The sequence below is a fragment of the Trachymyrmex cornetzi genome, unplaced genomic scaffold (assembly GCF_001594075.2).
Source record: "Trachymyrmex cornetzi isolate Tcor2-1 unplaced genomic scaffold, Tcor1.1 scaffold90, whole genome shotgun sequence".
NCBI classification, from domain to species: domain Eukaryota; kingdom Metazoa; phylum Arthropoda; class Insecta; order Hymenoptera; family Formicidae; genus Trachymyrmex; species Trachymyrmex cornetzi.
Genome location: NW_017300245.1, coordinates 762006 through 788028, shown reverse-complemented (window position 1 = coordinate 788028; position 26023 = coordinate 762006). Strand labels below are relative to the sequence as shown.

The 26023-nt window shown below is 38.5% G+C and overlaps 3 protein-coding genes across 4 annotated transcripts in view; 2 read left to right on the top strand and 1 right to left on the bottom strand.

The window, feature by feature from the left end:
* The window catches only part of LOC108769380 (LIM domain-containing protein A), a 30657-nt gene extending 30072 nt beyond the window's left edge, over positions 1–585 (top strand). The window contains exon 5 of the mRNA XM_018520324.1: positions 531–585. Coding sequence (XP_018375826.1) covers positions 531–585 — 55 coding nt within the window. The remainder of the gene's footprint in view (positions 1–530) is intronic.
* Positions 7–26023, top strand: part of LOC108769416 (Smrter) — a 34443-nt gene continuing 8426 nt past the window's right edge. The window contains exons 1-7 of one of the 2 annotated variants that reach the window (XM_018520391.1): positions 7–206; positions 2127–2609; positions 3133–3429; positions 3686–4105; positions 5864–6220; positions 6513–6988; positions 8104–8330. In XM_018520391.1, the coding sequence (XP_018375893.1) occupies positions 2226–2609; positions 3133–3429; positions 3686–4105; positions 5864–6220; positions 6513–6988; positions 8104–8330 (2161 nt within the window). In that variant the 5' untranslated portion in view covers positions 7–206; positions 2127–2225. Of the gene's footprint in view, positions 207–2126; positions 2610–3132; positions 3430–3685; positions 4106–5863; positions 6221–6512; positions 6989–8103; positions 8331–26023 lie in introns of those variants that run through there. The other variant, XM_018520390.1, reaches the window with a different exon arrangement.
* LOC108769417 (mucin-5AC) lies at positions 9635–13060 on the bottom strand. Its single transcript, XM_018520392.1, has 3 exons — positions 12748–13060; positions 11363–11804; positions 9635–10823 (listed from the first exon to the last, which is right to left on the bottom strand). The coding sequence occupies exons 1-3, from the start codon at positions 13058–13060 to the stop codon at positions 9635–9637; spliced, it is 1944 nt and encodes a 647-aa protein (XP_018375894.1).

Below are 26023 nucleotides of genomic sequence, written 5' to 3'. Positions count from 1 at the left end.
CGGTAGCGGCGGTTGTCACCACCGCACCGTCGTTGACTGCACCTGTGCCTGTGTCCGTGCCTGTGCCCGTACCTGCCCCCGTACCTGCACCTGTTTCCGCACCATCTCTCAGTCAACCTACTGTCATCACCAGCCAAACGCCGCCGCCGCCACTCATTGGGACTCCCTACGCCGCGAGAGACACATACCGTGCTGGCACTACGAACGTAGGTATTTCCATGACGTGGACCACATACACACGTACACACATATATGTATATATGTGTATCTATACATACATATAGATAGGCGCGCGCGCGAGATGTACCCCTCGTCTCCTTTTCCTCGGAGTCTATCAGCAGGCCCCGATATGACTTCGCGATGTGTTGAACGGTCACGGTCATGCAAACACGCCCGGGAATGAGAAAGATTCTTTTTTTTCTGATGTTGCACCGAGATCATGGTACATGAGAAAGAGTAGCGAGACGCTGGAGCTTTATATTCAAGAAAATAAGAGATTGCTTCTTTCAATGTCTATGTTATCTTAATAGATACTTCAATATTGAGCTGAATCGCGTGGCTAGGTCATTTTCGTTCCTTTGTTGAAAAGACTATTTTTAAGTATATTACAATTATATTTTTAATCTTTTGCGATTGGTTTTTTATTCTAACTTAAGACTGCTGCTCTGACCTGAATAATCTTTCCTTTTCAGCAACATTCAAATAGAATATTTTATTTCTCTTATTTTAAGTTATGTATTTAAAAGAATTAAATAAGAATTTTTATACAATTTGTTAGATATTGTATTTCGTGAAAATTTTATTTGATATTCAGCTAATTATTAATATTTGAGTAAATTTAGTATAGGAATAACGGGATAGAGATCAATATTAATTCATAACATCAGACGTTACACTAATTGGAACACGCATCGCGCAACGCAATCGCACGCATACCATATCGCTCGACCCCGTCCTTGACTTTCACCGATTATCGGCCCTCTTCCTTTTTTCCCTCCCTTTTAACAATATGATTCGCGCGTGTCTGACGCTCGACAGTTTTAAATATGCTATATTATTTGCTCAACACAGATTTACACAATCACACGTGTCATTGAGATATGATTATAGAACTATACAAATAAATAAATATACAAAATAAAATTAGAATAAAAGTATGCAAAGTGTGAAATATAAATATAAAGAACGGTATTGAGAGAATGAGACAGATATTTTAAGCAATAATATACAATATATTTCTCTCTTTTCTCTTCAATGTACACACATATCCAACTGAACCGTAATTGGTGTATTTTATTTATAAAGTAGTTAAACTTTTATAACGAATATCTTTTTCCTTTTTAATTATTAAACAATTTTCAAGTGACGATATAATGTCTGTTAGTGTCTGTTTATAGTACAGTTAATTTTTATGAGTCCTAAATCAAGTTAACGGTATAACGCAGTTTTAACGGACGTTATCATATTTAGCTTGTAGCACGATACGAGTAGGCGGGAGAAAGTTACATTCGCCTACTCAGACTAGGCGCGCACGCACACACACACACACACACACACACACAAACAAGAATATACACACACACACACACACACACACACACACACACACACACACACACACACACACACACAAACAAGAATACTCATCTTATTTTGCTTGTTTCTTACATGTATTTCGAGTCGATTATTTAGTTGCCTACTCATAGAGTAATTTCTTCAGACTTATGGTACTGTTGAGAGAGAGATCACCAAGTTCATAGTAACAAAATTATTTACGCGAATCGCCGGAATGAACTACGACAAGCGAATGAGCTAGCATCGTAATGCAAAATTACCGGTAAAAATGAAAGGAGGGAAAAAAGTTTAAACAGATGATTGCGGTAGACAGAACATAGGGGACAGAGCAGCGGTCGCGTGGTATATCGGTACCGCGTGTTTTCTTGAACCGGGTCATCGATTTTCCTGAAATAGTTTCTCCGAGAAGGTTAGAGAGGTGCGGGAGATAAATTGAACCTCTGGCAAAGAATGAGTGAAACGACGATGAAAGGGGAGAGCAGGCAAGAAAGAGGGATGGAGAAAGAAAGGAAGCATGTAAAGTACTTTTGACCGTGGTGTTTTGTTTTCAGGTGAACGAGAGACTTGCTATTAACGTGAGCAACAGTCCTCTGTCGCAAGTTGGTGGGGTTGGCGGTGTCGGGGTAGTGCCCGCGGCGGAATATAGCAGCATGGGAGCTGGTAGCAGAGGCGATCGGCAGAGGATATCCCTCTTGCCGCCTGTCGGCTCTTCGGTGACTTCTATACCATCGCCTTCTGCCGCCGCCGCCGCATCGGATTATCAGCAACATACGACGACAAGGAATCCGCCGCGAGTAGGCCTCATGCCCGTCCAGCCTGATCAGTATTGCAGTCGCACCCCCGTCGACATGTCCAGTCTGCAACAGGATGCGCCACCTTTCAAAAAGATCCGTCTAGGGCCACATCAGCAGATCCAGCAGCTACAATCGCAGCCTCAGCCACGTTGCCTGTCACCCGCGGACCCATGTGGAGGCAAGCAAGAACAACAGCAACATATTGTACAGTTGCAACAGCCACTTAGGATAGACACCAGGGTGGGTAGAATGTACAATTTGCTCGATAATCGAGAAATTAGTCTGTGTAATTGAAGGGAGTCGTCTATCCATTTGATATATTCTGATAGTATTCATTGCCGATAATAAAAATCAGTTTTATTGTCGGTAATATAAAATTACATTTTAGATTTAATTCACTATTTAGTTAGGACTGTCTCATGGTTACACAGTATCATCGGTTTATACTGTTGAAAATCAAAACATTGAAATAATAGTATTAATTTTCGCGAGATTGTATTAAATAAATAAATCAGATCGCAATTAATCACATTTATAGTATGGGATGTAAATTGAGATTAATTTACATTTTCAGAGAATAACTATATATAAATATAAATAAATTAATATGTAATTAAATATAGAATGATTTATAAATGCATATCAATACTTTAGATTAAATGGATACTTAAGTAAACAAACAAACAATAAACATAGATTGGATATGCGAAAAACAATGAAATGAATAAGTTGAACACAAAATGATATGACGAATTTTTGCTAGGAGCAGCCTGCCGTGGGAGCGTATACGCCACAAACGGAAGCTATTTCGCCTACTCTTCCAGAGCCGAGTACGCAAGAGGATGCACAATATAGGAGCACCAAGGATGATCTTCTGCAACAAATTGGCAAGGTTGACAGGGAGATTGCTAAGAGGGAAAATCAATTAAATATGTTGCGAAAGAGGTTAAAAGAATTGGAAGAAACAGCGAATAAGCCTCTAGAAGTAAAAGACACTGAGGAACAGTCACAGCAACCAAAGCATCAATCGATGGCGCAAAAGGTCTACGCTGAGAATAGGGTAAATTATGTAAATAATGATTAAGTACTTTTATGTGTTGAATGAGACTAAGAAAAACATTTAACTTGAATCTGGATACTGCATGTGTGTTAACTAACATAAGTTATGCTGTGTGTTAACATAAGTTGCTTTTATTTGTATCATCAAAATATTAGTTAATTTTAATATTTGAAGCATAGAAAAATTTTATTATTGAAGTACAGAAAAATAGATGATTAATGAATTGAATTTTAATTTGATATATTTTAATTAACAGAGAAAGGCGGAAGAAGCTCATAGACTCTTAGAAAGACTGGGCCCCAAAGTAGAACTACCTTTATATAATCAACCGTCGGACACAAGTGTATACCAAGAAAATCGTACACGGCATCAGACGTGTATGCGTGCCAGACTCATAGCTAGGCTTCGGAGAGAACACGCTGAACGCGCGTCTCTTCATCGGCAGCAGTCACAAACGTACGCAATTTTGGTTCAAGAATGGCATCGTAAGGTGGAACGGTTAGAGGCAACGCAGAAGAGGAAATCGAAGGAAACAAAGAATCGCGAGTTCTTCGAGAAGGTATTTCCCGAATTGCGAAAGCAGAGGGAAGATAAGGAGCGTTTTAACAGAGTTGGTGCTCGTATTAAGAGTGAAGCCGATCTTGAAGAGATAATGGATGGTCTACAAGAACAAGAGGTATATTCTATTATTGTGGTATGTGTTCATAAATAAATGGTCATGAAATGAGCGACGTGATATATTATGAAGAGAGAATTAAAAGTATGGTGAAAGCAAAAAGATGGTATGGGAAGAAGCAAAAAAAAGGCACGTTACTAAATTAACGTAAATTAAATAAACGTCCTTTGACAACTACAAACTGAAATAAAATAAAGGGGATTTTAAACGGTAAATTAATAAATGAGAGAGTTAAGAGACACTCATTTAATTTTGTTGAATTAGCAATATTAGCTTATAAAATAAAATAAAAATTATTTTGTCGTGCAAATCTGTAGCCTATTATTGTTGTTATATATAAAGTTATTTGTGTGCTCAAATATTTGTCATGTATACATTTAGAGGACGACGTATTAGAACAATTTAAGCATAATATAAAATAAAATATATTTATAGAGAGTTGATCATTATTAATTTTGAGTGAATTAAAATTTTTTTATAACAACTTTCTTTTTGTCATAATTTATTCTTATTTTAGCAAATAATTATTGTGAGAAAGATAATAAATGATATACGTGGCAAAACGGCTAACTTACATATGCTAAAGGCAAATCTAACCTTTGCTCTATCAAGTTCTTGATCCTTGTATATGAAATGTATGCGAGTAGTAATCTAATATCTAATTATAGTATTCTTGATATAGCGAAGATTAGATATATTATTTTCTTTTATACTTTTTATGGATTTTGTCTCATCTCTTTCTTTATTTTCCCAAGAGCAATTCTGTGAAAGAGCCATTTTCACATCAAAGGATTAAAGAGAGTTGATTATAAGGAAAAGATGGTAACTGACAATTTCTTCCTATCTTTAGACATTTGTTTTCTCTCTTGGTCTTCTCGTGTATGCTGACCAGGGAAAGGATGGCAAACTGGATAAATGGATGGAGATGATTGGAAGTTACCATCGGACTAATAGACGCGCGCGCGAGATAATAAAGTTTTAATTAATTCAGATTTATGATGCTCAAGTAGAAAGTTTCACAAATTTTTTAAATAAAGTATCCCTCTGCACTTGATGACGTTACATTAAATATAATATTTAAACCCAATTTTTTGCGATTACTGTTTCATTTAATATTTCTTTTGAGAAAGCATTGTTTTAAAAATATTCTTTATTTTTGTGTTTCTTGCGTTTTCTTTTTCATTAATTTCTGCTAGATAAATTCTTATGATGATACTTCATGGAAGACATCTAATTTATACTGATTCCCCAGGAAGAAACATTGCAAGATTTAAAAAATTCCATTAAAGCTTGTCAGGTTAGTAACGTGCGCTTGCTTCCTTCACCCTTACCTCATACCATATGGATTGTATTCTATAAATTGGCTGCAAAAAATACATTAAATCGGTAAATTAAAATTATCCTAGCTTAACAAACTAAAAAAGCAATATTAAATCCATTATTATTGCTAAAGTATAGTTAGGTATTATACGTATAATTCTTTATATATAAGTCTTATTATTTACATATAAAAACATTGAAATTTATATTTTATTTCAAATAAAGTATATCATTTACATACATATATCAACATGTTTTATCAGTATACAGCCAACTTACTTTAATGATATTCTTTATATTAAAAACTATTCAAAGCTTCATTAAAAAGAGCAATGGGTTATGGATATACATTGATTTTATCTTTTAATATTACAAACACATTACATTAATATTACAAAGAAATAATTCATATATTGAAAATGACATTATTTTCGACAGATGGAGGATAAAAAGATGCGTTCGTATGCAGTCATACCACCTCTATTATTGGATGCGAAGCAACGAAGGATCGCGTTTCAAAATCGGAATGGATTGCTCCAACCAGAAGAATTAGAAGCTCTTCACAGTGAACGTAAATTGATCAATGTATGGAGTTCGGTGGAGCACGAATTATTTAAAGAGAAATACCTTCAACATCCTAAGAACTATGGAGTGATAGCTCAATCGTTAGAACATAAGTCCGTTCCAGATTGTGTACATCACTACTACCTCACTAAAAAAGCAGAAAATTATAAACAGCTTTTACGAAAATCGCGTCAACGGACACGTAGCTCTCGGAATAATCCGAATAATAAAGTAAGTGATATTAGTTCGTCCATGATGTATATAAAAAGGCGTTAATTTTTTTTTAATTTTAAAATTATTAATTTATTGAAATGATATAGTGTTTTAGCAATAATTTATTGAAATGGAATAGTGCGCGGGCACACACAGAAGCACTATCTGTATCTATATAAATATACTGTATATACACAATTTATCAACAGCAGAAGGAATTAGAAATTAGCATGTAAAAATTAAAAAATACTTATTAAGTTTTTGATAGTTAATATCATGTGAGAAAACGTTTCTTAATAAATTGTTTCAGGTAAATAATACCAGTTCGACTATTGGACCTATAGATATTTTAACGACAGGCGTAACGACAAGGTTACAGCGGGAGCAACAACAGAAGACTCAGGAGAATCCTCAGAATAGTTCGGCAACGACTACGTCTGCATCCACAACGAGCACCACGGGGACATCGAGCGTATCGTCAACAACTGTCGGAACCACGACAGTAACGACGACGACGACTCCTTCGAGCTCGATAGCGTCGGGCGTTAATGTAACATCGGATTCAGTAACGACATCAACGACAACGACGATGACATCAGTCCCGAATACCACCGCGACATCTAGTATCTCGACAACGTCGACAACATCCAGCACAAAAGATTCCAGGGAAGCGAGTAAGGAGAATAAAGAGAACAAAGGCGATTTAAAAGAATCTCATCTCATAAAAGTAGAGCCGAAAGAAGAGTTGCAATCGGAGCCTACGTCGGGGAAGGACATCAAAGTAATGTACGTGTGATTTTTTTAAATCTATATTTTAATTAAACTTTATGCAACATTTTGTCTTATGTAATTTAAGTATGTACTTGAAGCTCATACATGTAGTTTATACGATTATTGAATTTCGGAATTATTGAGATAGCGTATAAAATATTCTCAGAACGACAGAATGTATTTTAATATATATGAATACGTTCGCTGAAAGTTATCATGCGAATATCGTATCCTTTATCTTTTTTTTGTATTTTATCAAGTGTTCACGATATTAATCATTTTCGATACGCGAGTAAGAAATAAAAAAATTGGCGCGGCTCATTTTGCGAAACGCGCATACCAATTGGTCCCGATTCTGATCTATATAAAAGCGTGTACGCGGACTGATTGAATGAACCGTATCCATCGGCCGGAAGATATTCATTCCGCAAACATACCCCACTCCAACGAACCAATCTCAATATTGTCCACGGTGGGAGAGGCGACCCGCGAATACCCATTTAACGATTACAATACGCTGTTCAGCAGCGTACGGATATTACAAAAACGCGCGCAAAAAGAAACTTAATCTGCTTTTTTTTATGGCGCTGTACTAATAGAGATAAGTTTTACTTATCCAGGGTGATCGCGCGATAGTCGAATAAAGAAGTAAGTCGTTGAAGGGTGGAAAGCGGTTTTGGAGGTGATGGGGATAGGCCAAGAGTGATGGGGCGGAGTGATGCGACGGTGGTGGCGCCCTGTGAAGGGTGGGGGGAGATCAATTATTAGCAGATTGTAATGCTAATCAATGGTTACCGGTTAGTGGATTATGTTTACGTAGGCTCTCATCATCGTAATTGACTCGATCGTTGGAAATGTGATTCTGCCCAATGAGAATGATGAGTGTCGAATTCCCTGCTGCTTCTTAAGACACAATCAGCAAAATTTTATCATGAAAAATATTTTTTTATCACGACAAAACCTCATATTTCATTTTTTTTTTTTTTTTTTTGAAAAACGGAAATATGATTGAAGCAGAGCATTCAGTGGATTATCGTTTAACACGAGCGTGCGTGGAGTTTACATTTATATTTCATGCGGCTTGTATTTGTTTAAGCAAATCCAATTTATGTGCTTCGATATTGTTACAGAATGGAAGGAAAAGGCGCGCTATCATCGTCTGCGTCTTCGTTGAACAACGCGACGAACGTTTCGACCATCCAGTCAGACTTCAAGGAATCCAGTAAAAAGAAACCAGGTTGCAGAGACACGAATAATAGTGGTGCTAATGTGGCAGGTAGAATAAAAGATAAGAAGAAAGAGAATCATACTCCTATGGAAACCAGTGATGAAGAGGCACCATCGATCGATGTCATCGGTAAGTTTAGTGTCAATTGATATTTTGTATTTTTATTTGATATTAATTAGATTTTTTCCAAGTTAGGTTTTAATTCCAAATTCAATTTCTATATATGCTTCCTGAACAGCTGCATTAATACGTAATTACAATTTGTCTATTATATCTTGTGCATAAATGCATAAGAATTAGACTGATAATGTTTAAAAAATTAAAATTTTTTGATTGACTTCAATTATTTATTTATATTATTCCGTATCTTCGGAGGTTAATTTAATATATTCGAAATAATGTATCTTTAATTATCATATTAATTTCATTATTGTTATAGATATTTTCGGAAAAGTATTTATTTTATTATGTCGCTTTTACGATGGAAACGGTGGGATTAATAATATAATTTTTTGTCTCGTGGTTTATTTTTGTGAATTCAAAGAGTTTTCGAAACATATCGAATTACCATTATTAGATTGTATACTTAAATTCTGAAAAAATATGTACACACACACACATAATTGAAACATAAAGCTTGTGTATAGCAGATGTAAATGTTTTTACATAAAATGAATGAAATGTAGCAATAACGTTTCATTTACATTTAATTTTAAATTTAACGTTGAAATACAGTTTGTGTATGAGCAGTTTTATTTTACATAGAGAAATTAGTATTTCTCTTTATTTCTCACTGTAATTTTCCTTACAATTAAATTGTTATATGTAACGAAGATTTGATTACACATCACAACGTAATTACGTCGTAGGTTTTTATCTTTCTTTTTTGTACAATTTCTTGGCACACGAAATATGTACCAAGACGTATATAACATCAAGATATGTGTAACGATAAAAAATACACGTAAAAGACGAAAGGCGCGATTAGGTACTATCTATGAAACACAAATTAGGAGCTAAATCTTTTTTAACATGTATGACTTTTTATCTCTTAATAATTTAGACATTTTTGAAGTAACGTAAGAACAGGATTTAATTAAACGTAACATCCAGCATATTACATTCTACGATAATTTGATTTGATTATCGATCTATTGTATTTGCAATTAAATATTCGACACACTCGCAAATATAAATAGGTACTTTGAGTTCCATCTGTGAAATGTCTTTCCTCTTGTTTTCGGATAAGGGAATCTCTTCTTTGTTTTCCATAAATGTCCATGTTGATAACAGATAAGGGAAAAATCTGTAAGTTAAAATTGCACATTAGAACAAAATGATGATTCTTTTTGTCATTGAAAGGCAAGAATTGATGGTATAATTTCAGTACCTATCTAGCGAGAAAGAGAGAAAAGGATTCACATCCTTTCGTTTCACGGAGCATCCTGAGTGGACGATGTGTCCGCGTCACGACTCGATGCATTCGTTCCATCCGTGGGGCCTTGCCTCTCCTCGTCATTCGCGTGGCAGAGTTTTCGGTGCTTGTGTACGAAGTAGTAACTGGGAAATTTGCAACCGCAGATCTTGCAGGGATAGTACTGCACATTCAAATCCAACAATCTGACCTCTCGTCTATTTCCGCGCGCCGCGGCATCCTGCCGCGACCCGTGATTAACACTGTCCCCACCGCCTCCTCCACTATTGTTGTCACCACCAGTCGTCGTCTCGTTGATCCTCGTTGGCAATAAATGCCGCTTAGCGTGCTTCCTATAGCAATATTGTGACTTGAAGGTGTGCTTGCAATAGCCGCAAGTATAACAACCACCGTTGTTGCCGCTGTTACTGCCATCGTTGCTCGAGTCGTTGCTGGGACTACGCGTATGGCTTCCTCCTCCTTGCGTTGCTGGTCCACCGTTCTCGTCGTTTTCGCTTGACGGATCCTCGCCCTCTGTCAACTGACAGTTCTTCAACGGGCGTGTTGAGGCATTATGCGACTCGTGCGACGTCGACGACGAATAATTTTCATTCAATACACGATGGAAGCGCACCGGTCCATCACAGCACGCGATGTCGTATACCACGGAAAAGACGGTGCTCGTGGTGGAAGTCTCTTTTGTGCCCGAGGCGATTGTGTTTCGAGCTCGACAACGAGACGAACGCGCTCGGTCATGTTCCGATATCGTAGCATCCTCATTATCATTGCTGTCGTTACTGCTGCTGCGGTTACGATTCGGTGCTTTGCTGTCGGCGGATGTTGCAGTACACGATTTATTTAGCTGATCGTTAGACGATCTGGCGGAACGATCATCGAGCTCTTCTCCTCGTTGAGCTTCGCGTTCCGTCGACTTGTCGCTGTTGTGGTGCATAGGCGAATGCGTTTGCGACACGTAGGATGGAGCCGGTGAGATCGACCGCGACGGCGATGGTGCTCTTGTCGTAGAACTCGCCGTGCTGCTCGTCACGGCGAACGCGGTGAACGCAGCTGCGGCTGCAGCCACGAATGGCAGGGTGGAAACGGTAGACACGATCTCCGGTGTTCTCGATCTACTGGAGTGCAATCTCGGACGTTTGCGGTGCGTCACGGTCGGCGAGGACTGCGGCGACTTTGACATCTCACCAGCGCTGCAAACATTCATATAATTTTCTATTAATCTTGAAATCTAGAATAATTCTAATTCCCTTTAAAGAAAATATTGTTATCACTATACTTGTTATGTATTTTGGTTATATTACATAGAACCATAGATATTACTACAATTGACAATGAGAATCATTTGCATCAAATGTACGATGTGCCACTGTTCCTATAGAAATCGAATAATTTATTTTTACATAGCAAGAATATATTTTAATTTTTCTTTAGCTCCAGCACAACGTATAGGCTATAACTGAAACGGAATAAAAATTGAAAATTTAAAAGATAATTCAATAAATGTTTAAATTCTCTTTTCCGCATATGAGAATTTTTAATCATTGCAGCAGGTGCCTTGGCTAAATAAAAATTCGTATAAGATGAAATCTTATTGGATTAATCTCATTATTGCTAGACATCTGTAAGATTTTCAACATGCGAAAGAGATAGGTACTTATAAATCTTCTGATTTAAACTTTAACACTGGGACAAGATCGCGCAAAAAGATTTGATATCGCATATTGCGAACCTATAATGCGCGCACTGCTCCTGCTTTTCTCTCGGCACGATGACATTGATTCCGGGTGGTACGGTTGGTTGCATCAATGGCTGCATCGATGGTGGCAGATGCGACATAGCAGTCGGTGCCGGCGCGGTTGGTGGATATGCAAGCGGGGTTGTAGGCGGCCAACATAGCGGTGGGCCTACTACCAGTCTGCTCGGTATAGGTCGTAGGATGCTACCGGTGGTTCCCGGTGGCGACCCGGGCGTCGTTGACGCGGACGTCGGCATCGGCGGCGTTGGCAGAGGTGGCGGTGCTCGCAGCCTTAATAGCGCGGCTCTGCATTGCTCCAATGCACCCGGCATGTGCAGCAAATGCGTCGCTAGTAGCACGCTATAAACATTATCCAGCGTCACCTCCAGTCGTCCAGTGTACATATAGTTGAGCAACGGCGCGAATGCCTCTCCACCTAAATCAGATTGGGAACCGGGATATGTTAATGCGAGTTAAAATCAAATATTCTTCTCTTATTTTTGTTTGTCTTGCAAAGTAAGATCAAAGCCTAGTGACACGTATAATTTTCTAGATGGAGAATTTAGTCTGCTGGGAGAGAGATAATCGGCATTTCTAACTTTAAAGTATCCGTATAGCTTCTCGCTCTTTATGCAAATACTTGTATACATTAGTAGTCGTATTGGAAAATACTCTGTTTGCTGGGATTTGGTTCACAAGTGGTGAATTAAGATACGCTTTAGATTGCTTTTGAAATTGTGATTTTTATTGACGTAATTATTTAACGAATTGAATTATTTTATTAGAGAACGTTTGCAATACGAATGGAAAATGTTTTGTTTGCAAACACTACGAAAATGGACTTACGCCACTTGTGAACCAAGCGATTCAATTATTGGATTGGATTGGATTGAATTGGGTAACTATATTGGAAAATCCCAATGAGAGATTGGAAGTAACAATAGCACACTGTGCGACCACTGGAAGTTTGTTAATTATTCTGTTTCGTTGTTGGCTTACTGTTATTATTCAAAAGTAGTTTCGAATTGCATTTTGTTGTGTTACGACATAAATCCGGCAGAGCAGAAAATATTAACACCAATAAATAATTCTTTGATAACTTTAATTGTAATATCGAAATTAATATCAATACGTAATCCTTTGAAAACTTTAATTAAATAATTTAATTTAAAATTTTTAAACCATTTACAAATATATGATTAAAAATATTCTAGCGGTTTATACATTAAATAAATTTCTTCTTGTGCAAATAGAGATTTTATAAATAAATATTGAGAGGGGACAGTATGTTATGTAAAGTTTTCTATTGGCAATTCTATCTGAGGATGAGATAATAGGTGTGTCATTAGAGTGATCTCTAACTTGTGGTCTATATTTACCGATGGACGAGACCGACACGGAAGTGACCGGTCGCTGTGATTGTCCGTTGGTCGCCGTGACGGCGACGGTCGCACAGGTAGGATCGAAGGGCGAGTTCGACGTTGTCGTCGCAGTCGTCGTCGCCGCGCTCGTCAGCAGGGCTTTTAGGTATCCACTGTGAGCCGCGAGTACACCTTTGTGCGCTACAAATTGGTGCTCGCCCTCATTGCCGACTCGTACCACCGTGTCAGGTGGCGAGAACGTGTCCTGAAGACAGGGATAGCTGGTATTGGTGGCACCGCCACCGAACCACGCTCTATATAAACCATACATCGTTGTTCAACTTTTTGTAGATCCAACACTTTTAAATCCTTTTGACTCGAATTTCTCACAGACGATTAAATCAACGCAAATCTTAACGTTGTTCGTGACACAGGGAGGAAATGGATAAGAGCTCTGCGATTAGGAGCTCGCTGATCGCTTCGCAGATCGTAACAATTGATGTCGACGTCATCGTTACTCTCTCGCAAAATCCATAAAACGGAGCTGAAGTTGTTTTACGTATACGTATTCTCTTATGATATGATTGAATCTCGAAAATCGTGTCGGGATAATCCGGAAATGACCGTTCGAGCTTTCTCACACGAGATCAGCGAGTATATAAATTCAAGATCGAGACACCACGATCTTGAATTAGATGCGGTACCGTTCTCGCGAACACTCTCGACACGGGCCGATCTCGCGACTCTTCGTGATTTGAACGCCGGAACGCCGGCTAGCAGGCGCACCATCGTCGTACTGTTTATCAGCTGCGCGTAGACGCGCTTCGCTTTTTCGAGCTGAGCTTCTACCACCTACGCCGCGCCGCGTAGGGTTGGCTCAACCCCCTTCGGAGCGACCGAGAACCGCCCCCAACGAGCGCAGATTGGCGGCGTACGTCGCGATCACGGCCGAGTTGCACCTGCGCTCGAAGGATCAGTCTTCTCTATTGCGATATTACAGGATGCGCTCCTGATCGCCCTCGTTTTCCGTACGATACGCAAGGGATGAACGATATGCGAGGAATTCGAGTCGAAAGGGTTTCGAAAGATTCTATTGCATCTCGTTAGAAGGGATGATGCTGTTAATTACTCTTTTTACATTTGTGTCATTCATACCCCAATTAATTCCTCATTGAGATCAAAGCCAAGAATTTGATAATAATTGTTTGGATAAATTACGACCTCCCTCCTTTTTGTGCACGATTGACAATTTTCCCATTAAGCGTGAACAAGACATCTACGGTCTATAATAATAGCGTGCAAAGACATAACGGCATAATTGTAAGACACACGAAGGATATATGTATAGATAACATATCGATCGCGATACAAACGCGTGTATATCGTTTCAATTCAGGATGCAACAATGCCATTATGTCACGCTACGTTATGATTATGAGCCTCGAGATAATAACACGTTAACTTTACATGTTGAAAATCATATGAGAATCTTGAAACTTGGATATTATTTCTCCCCAATATTGCGTGAACGAATATTAATTGATTGAATGTTAATGGATATTAATAAGAATATTAGGATATTAATAATTGGATAAATATTAATTGGTTGCGTACGAAGATTGTATTGGAAGAAGAGCTCGCGATAATAGAAATACCACCGTCGAAATATTACATTGTCCAGTTAATAATTGTCAGTTTTCAATCTACGAAATATTTGGCGATTCATCGATATTTCTTAAATTAAAGATGAGTTTAAAAACTAAACATTCTCTTAAAGAAAAAAAAATAGTATTCGTATAATTGTGATATATCGAGCGATAATCGATTTTGTAGTTAGAAATATATATATATAGAAATATGGGTTGTTTTCGTTTGTTTCGGATTGTTTTGTGCGACGAGAAGTAATTGTAGCATTTATGCGATAAACCTAACTTGTTTGTCGGCTTCAAATGAGACGTTAAACGCGACGTGGTGCAAACGCGAGCGATAGGAAAAGACGAATAAAGAAGAGAGGAGAAAGGAAACATCTTTCGAGAGCCGACTGGATAATGAGAGGAGAGGAGTCTTCTGAAGAGCGATCTTTCGCCGCGAGATGCGTCTTTTGCCGGTCTCTTGTAAGAGAGGAGAAAGGAAACATCTTTCGAGAGCCGACTGGATAATGAGAGGAGAGGAGTCTTCTGGAGAGCGATCTTTCGCCGCGAGATGCGTCTTTTGCCGGTCTCTTGCGCTCTCTCTCTCTCTCTCTCTCTCTCTCTCTCTCTCTCTCTCTCTCTCTCCTCTCTCTCTCTCTCTCTCTCTCTCTCTCTCTCTCTCTCTCTTGCTCCGAAACCCTCTTGCCCGCGCCTGGCCTGGCCTCTGATGTTTTTCATCAAATTAACTCTCGCAGCATGAGAGAGTACGCGCTTCTCTTCACTCCGCGGCGCTGTGTTTGCATAATATCGTTTATAATTCAGCTCGCGCTGAATTCCACTTTATTCCGGAGCCACGATCGTTCGCTCTCCGGCTCTCTTCTTCGTTCTTTCCTCGTATACTCTCCACTCTGGGGAAGGTACCCTGCTCCACCTCGCGCGCGCACTGGGTGCTTGGTGCTTGGTTCCGCCACGAGACCACCTTCGCTACTTGTCCTCTCCCTATTTTTCATCTTGTCGGCGGTTTCGGTTTTCATTTACGCGAGGAAGCCGAGCGATATTTGCCCCATTTATTTTTTATTTCTTCAAGAGGGAAATTGAATGGCAGTTGAATGACAGAATTATACGATCACCGGTGACTAGGGCGACTTCTTTTATATGGAAAGAAAAAGTTTAATACCTGTATCAGACTAGAGATTGAGATTGAGATTGAAATTAACTAGTCAGGTAGAAAGAAAACCAATATCAAGTTTAGTGAACTTTGCTTTGATTGGTCAAATTCAATCTTGCGATTTCTGATACTCGCTCGTTCTTTTATTGTAAATATAATTAGGTTTATAATATACACACGTTGAAGTATCTGTTTACTTTGTATTTTTGTCATAAGAAAATTATTTGTCTGAGTTTATATATAAGCTAATACGATGGCATAAAGAAAAGCATTTTTTTTATTCTACCTCACTCTCTTCATTGAGTTCTGTTAGTCAATTTAGTCGGCGATTTTTTGCGCTGCGCTCGCGTCCATAAACAAGTCCAATCATCATTGGTGAGAATCCGAGGGTCCAGAATAGAGACTCAGCGATTACGTGCATTTCCCAGGAGGCCATCGTCCCAAATCAGAGCTAACAGAGGCAACACCCCTCCGCGCTTTCCGTTTGTCTGGTTGTCGTGTCGACCCTCTATCGCAACATTGTCGCGATCAGCGAGTATCGTCGAGATTATTACAATAGCAATCAATGTCGAATACAATAGATAAGTACTTTTAGAGAAGAATCAGTTTCCTGATAAGAATGTATCACGTGAATGCGCGTTTCTCGCAGATATCTTCGTTAAAGTGCCCATAACACGAAACATAAAAGTAACAATAATAGTATAAAATAAAAATTTACAATAATAATGAATTAAAATAAAAAATTATTTGGTAATGAAAATAAAAATTGTATAAATAGCAAAATCAAGTTACTTATGAAAACGCCTTCAAAAATAATGAGTGTAACACAAGTGAAAAATATTATATTCACTTGAAGATTATTTCGAAAAGATACGTTTTCGTTTAATTGGCTCGTTCGCCATTATCAACGATCAGTTTAATCGGGAAAATGGGAATTCGCGCGTATAGGGCCCCGGAACTCTCCGCACCGGAAATAATCGAGGGCGGTGGAAGAGTACACATCGACGAGGAGGGGATCCTCGCTCCCGGGATCGTCTCTCGAGGAGACGAAAGAACGCTCGCGGTTTAATGCTTCCAACGTCGGTCGAGACAAGCTAAGCAAACACTTTTCGCGATATTACCAGGCCCTGTGCGCGGACTTACCGCATGTTCTCCGCCGCGTTTCCGCAGGAGCTTTCTCAAACCCTCTCCCACTCTTTCTCGTTTTCTCATCTTCCTCATCCTTCTGGTTCTTTGTGTTCTCTTCTAGGAGGAAATAAGTCACTGTTTCCATTTATTTATTTGTTTTTTTTTTGCGCGCGTTATCGACTTTTCTGATAAACGATATAATTAACTGTCTGCACAGGAATATAAATTCAAAAGTAATGACACAGCATAACAATGATATATATTATATTCGTTTTACAACTTTTATCATCACTTAAAATATAATAATAGGTAATAAAAATTTTTGTGCTACCTTTATGCGCAGTAGTAATAATAACTTTAAGTAATAATAACAGAAAGGGAGGGAGTCTGTTGTGGAGAAGATCGAGAGATCAGAATTACTAATCATATTTATTGTATCGCCATGTGACGGTATACATATAGGTATACATATATTCTTCAGGATCAATAATTTGATTGCAATACGCTCTTTGCTTGAAAATCGGATACATTTTCTGGAAAATATGAATTAAAAATGCTTTAGTTGAAATGTCAAATTTATTTACTTTGCTAAATAAACTTATTTTCAACTGAATAATTTTTTTTATAGATTTCCGACGAGGTAATATAGGAATATATGGAAGCATCATATTTTAGTAGGAAAAATTGATGAAAATATCGCAAACACGATCTCAACAGAGAAATTTGTTTACAAGTAAATAAAGATGTACAGGTAAATAATATATTTTCTAGAAAAATATATTTTTTTTTAGAAAAAGCATATTTAGATGAAGTTTGAAATCGAATTATTACTAACAATTATTTTAAAATATTAATGTTTAGAAAATTAACACATATATTTTCTTACTAAATGTTTCTATTTATTGATAAAGTAGAAGATTCAAGGTTCTTTTTTCTGATTGAAATCCAGAGTAATGTTGTCAGTATCCCTGGATTAATAACACAGAGACACGCGAGAAAACGATAATTCGATAACACGCAAATAAATGACGGAGACTCGCTCCTAGATCATATACGTCATAATCGCGTAGAGTAGTCATAGCAAATTGCTGGGAAAATTAAATGCCCGGGGATTCGTTCGTCATGCCGGTCAACGGGTGGTGATAGCGATGAGAATGATGGAGCGAACGGGGGGTGAAAATCCGCGCGCGCGCACCTGGCACGAGCTAATTAGCGTCTTGATTTACTTAATCCCAATTAATGCCTCCGTTTATGCCGTGTCTCTCCCTCTCTCTCTCTCTCTCTCCACGTTCTTGTGTGCACTAGGCGGTGTGCAGGAGCGCTATCGTTTGAATTCGGCACGGGCGGCGCGTTTCCGCTCCGCAAATACCGTCGGATTATCTCCGTGTGGATACACACGGTACGGCTAATGTGCCGAGGCCGCCGGAAACTCCTCGGTGTTCACCTGTACGAATTAACGCTACTTAACGTTGTCGACTCGTCTCATCCGTTTCTCCGTCGTGGTTATCCATCCGTTCCGTATAATTGCACGATAAAGTAAAGGGCGTTATTTTGTGCATTCAAGACAATAGGGTAATGGGAGTGGTAGAGAGGACCAGAGTCCGAAGTAAATTCTGTCATTTTTATATGAGAGAAATTTAACGTTAATAATATTATTTAAAAGATATCGTAGATGCCATTTCTGACAGTGATACCGTAATTTGCTTGTCGCATTCTTAAACCTTTAGAAATGACGAAATAAATTTCAATTTTAAATACCGATTTCATGTTTTGTGGTTCGCATTTTCGTTTTCAACCTTCTCATAAGACGAACAGAACAGGAGATTGAACAGAGAATTCTAAGAGGGAAGAAGGTTATAGGAAGCCTGAATTTGATGAAGAAAACACCCGATATATAATTCTGTCTTTAAAAATATACTGCTATATGGATGTGAAACGTGACAAATAAACAAAAACTTAGGAGACGACGTCTCCTAGCGTTGGAAATGGATTTCTAGGGAAGATCAGCCAGAAAGTCAAGAATGGAAAGAGTAACAAACGACCGGATCAGAGAAATGATGAAGGTGGAAACAACCATAATCTGGAAGCGAGGTGTCGGAAGTCGAAAGGCGTAGAATGCTGTAAAACCGACACATATATATATATATATATATATTTTTTTTTTTTTCAATCTCGTCTTTATTCGATTAAAGTTGATGAATAACAGTCAAATTTTTTAAAATTATTTTTTTGTTTCATTACAATTTCATTAATAATCTCTCTTTCTTTCTCGATATGATAATGATTGTAATATTATGCGTTATTATCAGATGTCAAGAGTATTAAATTATTAATGACAAAATCTCACGGGATGAATACGTAGTATCGGCACGCACATAGATCGATATTGCACTGTCCATCGTAGTGATATATACTTTATATCGTTCCCGAGGACATCATGGTAGGCTAATCACCGTAATTCAATCAGCCGACGAGATGTTTTAAAGGGTCGCACGCCCGCGGGAGAGTGGACCGACGGTTTCGTCATCAGCGACAGTGTAACCCCCGCGCTTCCGCTCGTCCACGTAGCGATTGACAGATGTTATTTGCACAAGTAAACCGTGATCCAGCCTGGTACAGCTCTCTCAAGCGCCACCGAAACGCTACAAGCGATTCCATATTTACATGGCCTGTTCCCCGCTAACGATAATCGCGCAGGTGGCTTATCAAAGGAGAGAGAGATGGTCCATTACATCATGCAAAGATATACAAAGATATGTGTTTGCACATTATATATTCGATAACATCATGAAAAATCGTTTATAATTGCTAATTATAAACTATGTCTCATTAATTGGTGTTCGCGTGGGATTGCAGCGAATCTGGACGGTTTCTTCAACTATGTGAACAATTGTTTTTATAACAATGTTTTTTACAATTTTACAACGTCTAATTCCTCGAATTTTGATCTTTAAAATGAAAAAAAAAAAATGTTTTAATTTTAAGCAAAGATACATTCATTTAAAGTACACTGGACCCGCGAATACTTTTGCGGAAATTTTGGAACGAATACCGATTAGGATTACGTATATTGATACAAATTTCAGAATGCTTTTGGGATAAAGAAGCGTATATTATTCCTTCTTTTTCCCGTTTTCACGCAACAAGTATGAATAATTTTAATAAACAGTATAATTTTGTGGTATCGATATTCAATAACGAATACAAAACAGAACAGATAACCAAACGATAGGATATATTTTTATTATTCACTGCCAGTGTCGCCAGAAATTACACACTTCGTTTAAGCGTATACTTGTATCTTTTTAAGTTTGAAACGAGGACGCGTTTCCGGCAGAACGCGGCGTTACGGTGAATTTATTGCGCGTATTACCGCATCCTCACAACATCGACCGTTCTTTTTGTTCGCGCTAGCGGCGCGGGCGGCGGTGCGGTGGTGGAATCGCGAAGAATCGCGGCGCGTGTTTGTTTTTAATCATTCTCGCTGGAGCTAGCGCAGGAGAGAGCGTAAATCTCATAAATACATAAATACAAAAATGTCAGCCCGGAGCGAATCCGCAGCGGCCGCCGCGGGCGGGCGCGCCTCCCTTTTTAGTCCGCCGTACGTTTGCTTTAGACTTCTCTGCTTTTTCTCCTCCGAGCAAATTGTGCCGATCGACGTGTTTTCTAAAGCCGAACCGCATAAAGAACGCTAAAGCGCGAAGGCTCGTCCTAACAAAGAAAGATCGTTCCGTGTGGTCGGACGAATTTATTTGTTCTGAATTTTTACGAATAATAGAGATCGCGACGCTGTTAAATGACAACACTTTGATGTTTTCCTAGAATGTTGGAAACATAAAGAATACTGACCAAGCAGAAAGCTTAAAATTGATCAAAGAATCGAGAGAGAGAGAGAGAGAGAGAGAGAGAGAGAGTGTGTGTGTGTGTGAGAGAGAGAGAGAGAGAGATGGAGAGGTTTCGCAACGGCTAATGACAACACTTTGATGTTTTCCTAGAATGTTGGAAACATAAAGAATACTGACCAAGCAGAAAACTTAAAATTGATCAAAGAATCGAGAGAGAGAGAGAGAGAGAGAGAGAGAGAGAGTGTGTGTGTGTGTGAGAGAGAGAGAGAGAGAGATGGAGAGGTTTCGCAACGGCTTGCATGAAACCAATCAAAGGGAATATTTTATTCGGGGTATATGTGCGCGGTATCCCCGCGAGGAAACGACGCGAGCAAATGTCCTTTCGGGTTTGATTACCCACCGATTCGGTTGATGATCATCTTTGGTCGATCGCAAAAATTCAACTCTCAATTACGCAAAGAAATCCACGTGCAGAGTCGTTTAATTCGTCACAATTTTACAGGGAAATCTTGAGAATAATTGTACATACGCACATACACACATATGTAATTATGCAAACTACTCTGCGAGATTGTGGAAAGGAGACAAATTACACGAATAATGTCTTATTACGAGAGAAAGAGGGAAGCAAAGCGGCAAATTATTCGCGGCATGGAATGCCTTTATGAAATATTCAAATTACCCTTCCCCCATCAACGAGCTTAATTAGCGCACGGAGGTAATGTCCCCCGTTCTTGTAGCCGCATCTTTTTTTCATCAGGTTTATCGTTTGAGCAGGGTTCGACTTGGACCGCGGTGGCTTTTGTTTCTTTACACGTTCAATTACGTATCTCGATAAATCATTAAAGTATCTTACTACAGAAAAAATTTAATTATTACTTCCTGTCCTAATTTCCAATTTGTAAGATCGCTAATTATAAATATACCATTGAGACAATCACGAGAGCTACATAAATAAAGACCCCCCTCCTGTCTTGAACTTAATTTGCTCGAAACTACCGCTCGATATATGACGAGATAATTTGTTTCCGCCTAACATTGGCCGACTGCGAATATCGCGTAACTGCGCATGGGTTCAGTATTGAATGGGCTCTCGTATAAATTATTCATCACGACGTTTCATCCAGTTTTAACTCTCCTTTACCTGCCCGATCCACTCCCCCGAGATCTCCCCACGTATTACTTTGAATGTACGGGGAACGAGCTTTACGAATTATTCCACGTGACATGTGTGTTATTGCGTTATATATTCCATGGATATATTGTATTCGCTTTGTACTATGGATTGCTGTTATACTCTCTGTGAAACGAACGGTCGAATAAAAATCTCGTTAAAACACCAAGGAAGTAATTATTATAAAGAAACGTATGAGACGTATTTTGCATGATGAAAATGAAAAAAATTCATCTGTTTGATATATATATATGTATATAAAATTCTTCTCCATCACATTTGTTATTCTCTTTCTGTTTAAAAACATTTTTTTATATTAAAATTGAAAAGTGCCAAATAATAGAAACGAGGGAAATTTAGGTATAATAACAGGAAATATTATTAACGTATCAATAATATACACCAGTTTATGAAGATATTCGTTTTGTTAATTAAATAATGCTGCACGTATCAAATTTGTGTATAATCTAAATATTTATGTATCTAAAATAACATGGAATTTATACTACGCGTTCGAATTTAATTACGTCATTGTCGGTCATGTAAATGACAGATCGTGAAAAATCGAGGTACGTTATACATTTCCCGCGCGTTTATTTCCACGCAGCGTGCATTCTGAAACGGCTGGACAGTTCGATGCGGTATCCGCGATACTTGGAGATACAGAAATGTTGGAAAAATTGCCGTGCAGCATCCTACTTGGCCGGGATTGGTCTGTCGATCGCGGGGCAGGGGCGCGCAAATTACGCGGGAGCGATTTTCTCTCGCTCTCGGGAATACCTGCCAATCAGTGTCGCGAATTCTCACACGGCACAGCCGCGGCGTGTTATCCCTCCATCTACTCGCAACTCCGGCAACTCTTCCAATCGCTCGGTATTCGACATAGGTACTTGCGTTCCGCGCTCCGGGCTCATCCCGCTTGCCAGTTGCCATCGACGAGCGTTGCACGAGTCACATTCGTAATTCCGTGTCAACAATAATTCCGCGTACGATCCGAAAGACACGCAGGATGCGCGGCTCGATGTGACAGGTCACTGGAGAGCAGATGCACGCGGTATCCGGGATATACGAATTTCGAAAGAGGCAGAAGGAGAGGGATAGAAGCCTCAGGGGAATACCGAACGTTAAATAATTAGCAAAACGTCAAGCGACCATCGTTTAATTCTTAATTTTCATTTGTATTCAGTGTAAATTTCACTGAATAAAGCGACGGCCATTAAATTTATTTATTTCTTTTATCTTGTTTAATTCAGGTTTTCCAATCTTTAGAACATACGAAGAGAATTATATTTCTGAATAGATATTTTCCGAATATTTTTCGTAATTCTCGCGAAATATAACAGCGTAAAATATCGAGCAGTCGAGCCAGTATAGCCCTTTCCGAACTCGTCAAACGTAGCATCGATTTTAAATTTTTTTTTAAATTTCTGGGACCTCTTGGCTAACGTTATTATTTTGACAATTTATTTTACAAAGGTATACCTATTATCTCAGCGGTATTGGAATTATTACAGGTGTGCTCGATTTTGCGTCCCGTGATAATTGTCAGCACAAGTAAATTTATGCAGTTTCGCGCGCGCGCAAGGAGGAACGGAACTATCAAAGCGATCTTATTTAGGAGCGAGCGATGTCGACGTTTGTGGGAGGCTAAGAACGTCGAGAACTTTTTAATTGGGCGTCCTTAATTAGCTGAGTCCCGAGTAATTATACTGTCTCTCGCTCCGTTTCCGTACGCCAACTCTCTCCCTCTCCCCGCACCCCTTTTCGCCCGCTTCGCTTTCCGCGCCGCGCTCGTGTTTTCACTCGGGTACCTTGCTCGTGATTAACTATATTTGCTCAATTTCATAGCGGATAAACGCGAGTACATTCTCTAAATAGCCGTTGGAAACAACCCTGTTTGCGCGTTTATTGTCGAGCGAGAATTCTACAAATATCTGATTGCCGATCAAATTAACGTTCTTGGAAAACATCGATTTTATTCCAAAAAGTATAGATTCGTCTTGACGAAAGAGATTCGTGAGAAAATACCAAAGTACTTGCGAAGATTGAACGTTTCAGTTTGAGTTGAAACGTTAAACTGAAGCGTAATCGGGTCAAGATTAAAATTGCAAGATTCGCGGATATCCACACAAGTGTAGCCACATATACCTACATTCTTTTCATATCTTTAAATAATAAATAAACGATAGGAAGTATATATTATTAATAATTTCCACTCTCTCTCTCTCTTTTGACTCGAACACACGATGCGATCTTAAAGAAGAAGAAGAAGAAAAAAAAGGAATGTATTCGAACGAGAAAGTGGGTATTTGTATTTATTTCGTTTTAGTGTCTGCTCTAGTTTACTATCGAGCTTCATTGAAATTTCATTTGGCGACTCTAACGACTCGGAATGGCACACGATCGGCCATTATCGCGCCGCGTGTTCGTGGCGTTTTGTACGCGTTCCGCGTATCGCGCACAGCTAACACGCGCAGCGCGTGCATTTATATTTCACGGCGGGCCGCAAACACGTTGGCGTTGCCGAATCGCGTCAATAGACCAGCCCCTTTGACGTTTTAGCGACAGTGCGCGTCATATCGCAATTGCACCGAGATAGGATCTAACACACGCGGCGGTGATGGTGGTGGTGGTGGTGGCGCATTGCATATGCACCATCTGATACAAGCGTATCGTCGCCTGGTCTCGCTCTCGCGTGCGCTTTTATATTTTATTTGATTTTTATCGGCCGTCCCTAACGGCATATCAGCGCGAAACACGCGCTCTCGATTCGGAAACGTTTTCCCCGTTTCAATCGCGCGGAATGATCGGAGGAATTCATTGCATTACTCGCGAGAAAGAGCGTTTATAGTTGTAACAATTTTGCAAATTTAATTTATCGAAAATTACTAGGGGGAGATTTTTTATTTCTTGAAATTGTCATGTTAATTTTTTAAAATAATTTTTCTAGTATAAGAAATTCTTTTTACAGAGGTTTTCTGTGAAAATTTAATTGTCTTATATTATCTTCAAATGGAAACACACACACTACACGAAAAGAATTTTCTTTTAAAATTTACCCCGAAAATATAGTAGTTCTGGCACAATATTTTAAAGATTTTTACCATGCACTTTAGTAAAATTAATCAAATTTATTTTATATTTTATTGTAGTTTCATTAATGAATGAGAGAGATTTACATTAAAATTCTTCGAAATATAATGTTATCCCACAATTATCATACTTTCAGGGTAAACTCTAAGAAAAAATTCTCTCCGTATATATGATTGTATACGGGGTCCGTCCATAAATGTCCGAGCAAATATCTCGCAACTGGTTGAAGTTACAAGAAATAAGACAAATTTGTCCGAGTCAGCTACAAAGTGCACGTAAAAATTTTTTTTCTACTCTTGGCTTTTTCGAGTTACGTAAGTTAACATAGTTTTTTTAAATGGCCGAGTTACGTAAGTTAACATAGTTTTTTTAAAAACCTATAATTTTTTTTGCATATTTGTGTAGTAGAGAGCATTTGCAATCAAAATTATATGTAGTAAAAAATTGCTACTATGCATCGTTTACGAGATAATCGACATCTTAAACATTGAATCTTAAGAAATTGATTTTCTTTATCACAAATGTTTGAAATACAAGATTCAGACTAATATTTTGAACTCGGTTATGTTGAACAGGATCACTGATCTTTAACTCGTCAAAATATGCGACTGCTTGTTTTGTAAATAAAATATTTGTTCTAGAGCATGGAGTATGAAATTCAGTGCAGTATCTATCTGTTAGTCAGTTAGTTAGTCGTCCTTTTAATGAATATATTCATATTGTAAATTACGAAAATAACGATGTATACAATTAGTGAAAAGTGTGATATGCTCGAGATATGGTATTTAAGTGTGCGTAATGAAAATCAAGCTCGGATACTTTATCAACAAAAGTATCTAGAACGAAGGATACCAAACGGTCGTACATTTCGGCGAGTCGAAGATCAATTACGTCGAATAGGATCACTAACAAGACAATGTCATACAATCAGAACAGACGAAGAGAAAGAGACGAGTGTGCTATTAAGTTTATTGAAAATAAACGTACATCCATAAGAATAGTAGAATGTAATTTAGAAGTATCAAGAAGTTACGTGCACGCTGTATTAAAGAAATATAAATTCAAACCGTTTCGTGATACTTGGGGCTCCACATAATACACGTGCTGTAGCCAACTTTTTAAATGATAGATTCCCTAATTGTTGGATAGGTACTAATAGCCCTACACGATGGCCATCGAGATCTACGGATTTGACACCTTGCGATTTTTTCCTTTGAGAATATATTAAAAACATTGTCTATACAACTGTTCCTGA

What these genes read in the sequence shown, in the direction of transcription:
- LOC108769417 (XM_018520392.1), bottom strand. Translation starts at nt 13,060, where the DNA reads ATGTATGGTTTATATAGAGCGTGGTTCGGTGGCGGTGCCACCAATACC. An exon ending in CGTGTCGGTCTCGTCCATCG is followed by an intron (nt 11,805 to 12,747) that starts GTAAATATAGAC and finishes AATCTGATTTAG; the next exon opens with GTGGAGAGGCATTCGCGCCG. An exon ending in GAGCAGTGCGCGCATTATAG is followed by an intron (nt 10,824 to 11,362) that starts GTTCGCAATATG and finishes GAATGTTTGCAG; the next exon opens with CGCTGGTGAGATGTCAAAGT.